Source organism: Pituophis catenifer, unplaced genomic scaffold (assembly GCF_029215685.1).
Source record: "Pituophis catenifer annectens isolate HBS135680 unplaced genomic scaffold, rPitCat1.0.hap2 SCAF_1, whole genome shotgun sequence".
Lineage (NCBI taxonomy): Eukaryota > Metazoa > Chordata > Lepidosauria > Squamata > Colubridae > Pituophis > Pituophis catenifer.
Genome location: NW_027256881.1, coordinates 228,460,255 through 228,466,254, shown reverse-complemented (window position 1 = coordinate 228,466,254; position 6,000 = coordinate 228,460,255). Strand labels below are relative to the sequence as shown.

The 6,000-nt window shown below is 39.0% G+C and overlaps 1 protein-coding gene across 1 annotated transcript in view; it reads right to left on the bottom strand.

Moving 5' to 3' along the window:
• Positions 1 to 2,069: 2,069 nt before the first annotated feature.
• The window catches only part of GYPC (glycophorin C (Gerbich blood group)), a 63,382-nt gene continuing 59,451 nt past the window's right edge, over positions 2,070 to 6,000 (bottom strand). Inside the window, exon 3 of the mRNA XM_070951713.1 lies at positions 2,070 to 5,126. Within this exon, the coding sequence (XP_070807814.1) occupies positions 4,930 to 5,126 (197 nt within the window). The 3' untranslated portion in view covers positions 2,070 to 4,929. The remainder of the gene's footprint in view (positions 5,127 to 6,000) is intronic.

The following is a 6,000-nucleotide window of genomic DNA, read 5'->3' as shown; positions in this document are numbered from 1 at the left end:
TGCTTCTCATGCTGTTTTCTGTGGTGCTCAATGCTATCTTCCTGGATTGCCTACAGGGAGGGAAACTGGAGGAACTGTTTTCTCTCTCTCTCTTTTAATTTGATTTATATGCCGCCCTTCTCCAGAGACTCAGGGCGGCTTACAATGAGTTAAGCAATTGTACTACTTTCCTCAATAGGCAGTTTCAATTGGTGTGGGAAGATAAGTTAGCTTGGTGGCATCTATCTTGTTGAATACTACAGCGATCAGCCCTTTGTCTTCTATTCCTCCAAATAGCAACAACACTGTATCTGCTGTCCAACTCCCAGCAATTCTATACAACACTACTAGGAGAAGTCATCCCAAAATTTGGAGCGGTATCATATACTCCACATTACCCAGTCTAACAAAGCTACTGCCGATTGTATGGGAGCTCCTTCAAATTCCTATCCTGATGTTGAACCGAAGCAAGACCTTGATCTTGCTTGCACTTTGGAACTCTTTCTTGTAATCAGTATTATTTCTGGATGGGTAGGCATCCATCCAGAAATAGGCTCACAATTTGAGGGTCCTTCTGAACTTATAGCTCTGCTTGAGTAGGCTAGAATGTACAATGAACAGTTGCAAGTACTCGGCATGGCTAGTCTAGTGAAGAGAAGGACCAGAGGAGACATGATAGCAGTGTTCCAATATTTGAGGGGCTGCCAGAGAGAAGGGGGTCAAGCAACAAAGGCCAGACAAGGGTGGGGTGGGGTGTTGGACTAGAAGACCTCCAAGGTCCCTTCCAAATCTGTTAAATTTCACATTTGTGACCTTATCTGGTGCAAGACTTTGTCCCATGCCCTTATTACCATCCTGCTGGACTACTATACAGGTAGTCCTAGACTTACAAGCACAATTGAGCCCAAGATTTCTGTTGTTAACTGAGACCGTTAAGTGAGTTTTGCCCTGTTTTATGATCTTTCATGCCTCAGTTATTAAGTGAATCACTGTAGTTGATAAGTTAGTAACCCAGTTGTTAAGTGAATCTAGCTTCATTGATTTTGCTTGTCAGAAGGTCGCAAAAGGTGATCACATGATCACTTGGGACACAGCAATAGACATAAATATGAACCAGTTGCCAAGCATCTGAATTTTGATCACATGATCGTGGGGATGCTGTGAAGGTTGTAACTGTGAAAAGCGGCCATAAAGGTAACTTTTGTCAGTGCTGTTGTAACTTTCAATGGTCACTAAATGAACTGTTGTTAAGACTACCTGTATAAGGTTTTCTTTAAAGATTAGTCCAAAACATTGTACCTTCTGTGCTACAGCATTTAATGCTGAGAGTATGTTGTACTTAGGCTATAGTTCTTACAAGTGCTTTCAGTTGGTTTGCAAGGGCTTTTAAAGTAAGAGCTGCGGTGGCGCAATGGTTAGAGTGCATTACTGCAGGCTACTTCTGCTGCCTGCCGGCTGCCTGCAACTTGGCAGTTCGAATCTCACCAGGCTCAAGGTTGACTCAGCCTTCCATCCTTCCGAGGTGGGTAAAATGAGGACCGAAATTGTTGGGGAAAATATGCTGACTCTGTAAACCGCTTAGAGAGGGCTGTAAAGCACTGTGAAGCGGTATATAAGTTTAAGTGCTATTGCTATGATTTCGACCTATAAAATCCTTCATGTCGTGGTATGTAGATACCTGCAGGATCCAACCAGAATTGGCTTAACCCATTGAGGAGGATGCTTAAAACAGTGCATGTAACTATTTTAAAAATAAAACAAGTGATGAAGAAAGTGATGCACAAGTGAAGTTCTTGAACCAATTGCCTGGAGTTTTAACCATGTTCTATCAAATGCCAAAAAAGAAAAAAAAATGTTCTTGTGATTTTCCTGTTGGCTAATAAGTAAATATGATTATTATATGGGCATATTTCAATTCTGTGTTTTGATATTTCTTATGTGTCCTTAGAGGTTAGTCTTTTGTGGTTTAGTCCTGAAAATAAGGAGTGAGAAAAATTCCTCTCCCAAACTATTGTTCACCATGAATGGAAACAAACACTGGCACAAAAAGTTTTTGAAAACATTTCTGAAAGAAAGCAATGGAAATTAAATTATTTACCTATATTTTAATATTCCCAAAGAGAGAGACAGGAGAGTGAAGCCATTTGAAATTTTTCTTTGGTTAAAGCAGAGGTAGGCTACCTAAGGCACTTTTTGGCAGACTTGAAATTCCTTGAACTGCCCTGTTATAATTTGATGGCACCATTATTAAAATTGCCAACATAGCTTCTCATTATATTAAGGCAGAAAACACAATAAAAACATTGTATAACCTTAGAATAAGCTTAATTTTTCTTTAGGAGTAGCTGCTACAAAAAAACAAAGAAACCAACCAAAATCAGGAGGGAAGTAGAACAATAAATCTGGAAAATGACAGCTTCCTGAAGTGAATAACATCATTTTGCCTGTTTTCCATCTCAGCTTATATCCACTATGGTACTTAATTACTCCCACCAATCCCAGGAATTAAATATGATTCCAATCAACAGAAAGATGCAGACCCTGGGTTAGAGTTGTCAACAAAACAGCAATGTGTTATAAATGATGAGGCTATGATTAAAAAAAAAAATTAATAATGTTGGATACTGAAAAATCATACACATTCAGAAACTGATTTTCCTATGGTTATATATAAGCCTAGAAAAAGATGGGAGAAAATATGAAATCCCAACATGGGATTAGGTCAGGAAGATTAAAATAGACTTCAGAAGGAGGAAGAGTAGTTGTTTGCCAGGAAAGTTACATGGATATGACCTTGACATTACCAGGAATTGAGCTTGTTGGATGGTTTTCTCACTATAAAAAGGTAAAGGTAAAGACATATGTGCTAGTCGTTCCTGATTCTAGGGGGTGGTGCTCATCTCCGTTTCAAAGCCGAAGAGCCAGCGTTGTCTGAAGACGTCTCCATGGTCATGTGGCCGGCATGACTAAATGCCAAAGGCGCATGGAACGCTGTTACCTTCCCACCAAAGGTGGTCCCTATTTTTCTACTTGCATTTTTTAAGTGCTTTCGAACTGCTAGGTTGGCAGAAGCTAGGACAAGTAATGGGAGCTCACCCCATTACGTGGCACTAGGGATTCGAACTGCTGAACTGCCGACCTTTCGATCAACAAGCTCAGCGTCTTAGCCACTGAGCCACCGTGTCCTTTTTTTCTCTCACTTCTCTGTCAAAGCAATACTGTAGCTCACAAGGGTTCTGTATGTACACCTAAACTCCATCCACACTTCAATGCTATTCGAAATCTGTTACCACGTGACTCACTGAATTCAAATGAATTTGAAGAGAAGTATCTAATTTGCTTGTGAGACAGTTTCCTGGTCACACAGCATATTTGTCCACTTGCACCTAAATATTTCTGAAGATAATAATTTAGTACAGGATTTTAAAAATGAGATTAGGCTGGTCCATGATGTGAAAATTAGACCTTTTTGTTGGGGTTTGTTGCGGGGAGGGGATTAGCCTGCCAAAGTAATTTCTACAGCAGTCAAGTCCTGACTGTACTTGATGGGTTAGCAGAGGCAAAATATAGAAAGAAATTTAATGAAATGCACAATCCCCTCCAGAGGGGGTCCCAACTCCAAAGTTCTTTCATTGTTTTGCTAATATATGATTCTCCTGTACTCTTGAAGAACAACAGTAAGGAGGCAATCAGTAAATTCACGGATAAAAGCTCTCTGACTTTCTTATAATTTGAGCAGTGAAGTAAAACACTGTACTAATATTACTGCCATTGTACTATTGTTCCTACAAAAATTACATTGCTAATCCCCTCTAGTATTATAACTGCAGCTCCAGCCAAAATGTAATCGGAGGGAAAATGTTAAACAGCTAACATGACTAGTACATTATATTAGTCACAGAAATAGGACATAGTTTGCTGGAACAAGGGGGAGAGAAAGAGAGATATAGTTTGGGTTTGCTGGTGCCAAGACTAACCAAGCACTTTTTTCCTGCATCTCATTCCATTTTCAGCCAACATAGAAGAAAAGACTCCCCTATGTGAACTTAAATGATTGCTTCTGCATCTGCTTCTACAATTCTTACCCTCAGCTGAGATAGAACTACCTCAATCAATTTAAACTGCTACTATAAATCTGAGATCACTCTCAAAATTAAGCAAGTAGTACCCAATGGAGGTAGGGAGCTCAAAATAATTGATATGGCATTAAAAGCTGAGAAGTCAATAAACCCATCTCTTATATATGCCCACTGCAAGAAATATCCAGAAATGGCATTCTTTCATATTAAAAACTTTTCTCTGTCTTTTCCTGCAGTTTTTTCCCCCCCGTGAGAAGCGGGTTGCTAGGTCATTGTTCTAAAAAACATAAGAAAGCAGAAACAACTTCAGGGTATTCTTAAAAAAAAAAAAAAAAAAAAAAAGAAAGAACGATCAAGAAAATATGCATATTCACATTGATAAGCTGATGTATGTTAAGAAAAACCTAGATACATGAATGATGACCAACATTCTTGGGCCAGCTTCCTTTTTTATGGGATTTTTTTTTTTTTTTTTTTTTTTGCTGCTATAAATTCACTTCAAGGTATTATATCAATACGGATGAATCAGTGTATCCATGAAGGAGCTTTCCATCAACCCAGATATTTTTTTTGCCAAATGTCAGGATTTGACATTTGATGCTTTTATCTGCTATCAGTTAAATCGTTCATCCCGAGACTTTTCTTTCCGTTCATCTGATATTGAACCCAGTGGTGTGGTTAATCAAATAAACAGCTATAGATCTGGCATCCAGTCCTTGCTGTTGTTAAACAGCAATATTTCAATTAGTCGCCTTGTTCTCTTTTGTGTAATCTCCATATCCTGCTGGCTTTTTCTTTACTTTTTTTAATGCACTGCCCCTTGCGAAGGAGAGAAAAACAAAGGGGTGTCTCAAGGGTGCTGCTTTTGCTTTCAGATGAAATATTCTTTTCGGTTCTCATCCATGGCATCTTGAAGGGTAGGGTCATTTTTCAGAGCAGCATCTGCGCTTTCGGCAAATTCAGTTCCCTTTGCTTCATTGGTATGGTAGGTGCCCTTGTGCCGGTACATGTATCTCAGCATCAACACCAAGAGGCAAATCAAGACTAAGACCACAGCTGCAATGACACCTACAGGGAGGGAGAAACATTTGATTTTTTTTACATTAATGATTTCAAGTATGCTAGGTAACACCCCCCCCACACACACACACACACACTGGCCCTGGTTTTGATTTATTCCACATGGAAGCCTTCTGTTAGGACTTTCAAAGAAAGATAACAACCCCACATCAACAAAGGGCCCTGAAATTGTAATGATAAGGATGGGTTGAGAGAAAGAGTGCTTGCAAAAGAAAAACAAAACAAAACAAAACAAGGGAGCACAAAGATGCCCTAGTTTTCATTCTAGTTAACTTATTGATCCTTATTTGGGCCAACATGGTGATATTTTCTAACTGTTTTATCCAAGACATCAAGAGAAGACCAGTTTGGGGAAGTCCTAAAGGTGCTTTTTTCAAGAAGCAATTGGACTTTCAAGTTTTTCTTTGAAGACATTTCTCTTCTCATCCAAGAAGCGAAACGTCTTCAAAGAAAAACCGGAAAGTCCAGTTGCCTCTTAAAAAAAAGCATCTTTGGGACAGCCATGACCTGGATGACTGAGAATCTCTATAGACATCCAGCTTGAGGAAGGCTACAGTATAATATTGAGCCTTAAAAAAAATCAAAATGAGATCTGGCTCTAGATTTGTGTAAGGATTATATAATCCGATGCAAGTTCCAACTACTTTGTTGTATGAACAAATCCAAGCATTGTCTAGCCAAAATTTAGACTCATTTCAAGAAATAAATTCATAAATTGTTAAAGCTGATCAATGCAAGTTTTAACTGAGACTCATCTCCTACAAGCTAAACCCAGTTCAGCTTGTAGAAGATGAGCAGGAGGGCCTCGTGAATTTTGCCACTGATGCAGTGAGCATTTGATACAATTTTATTTCTTCACCAT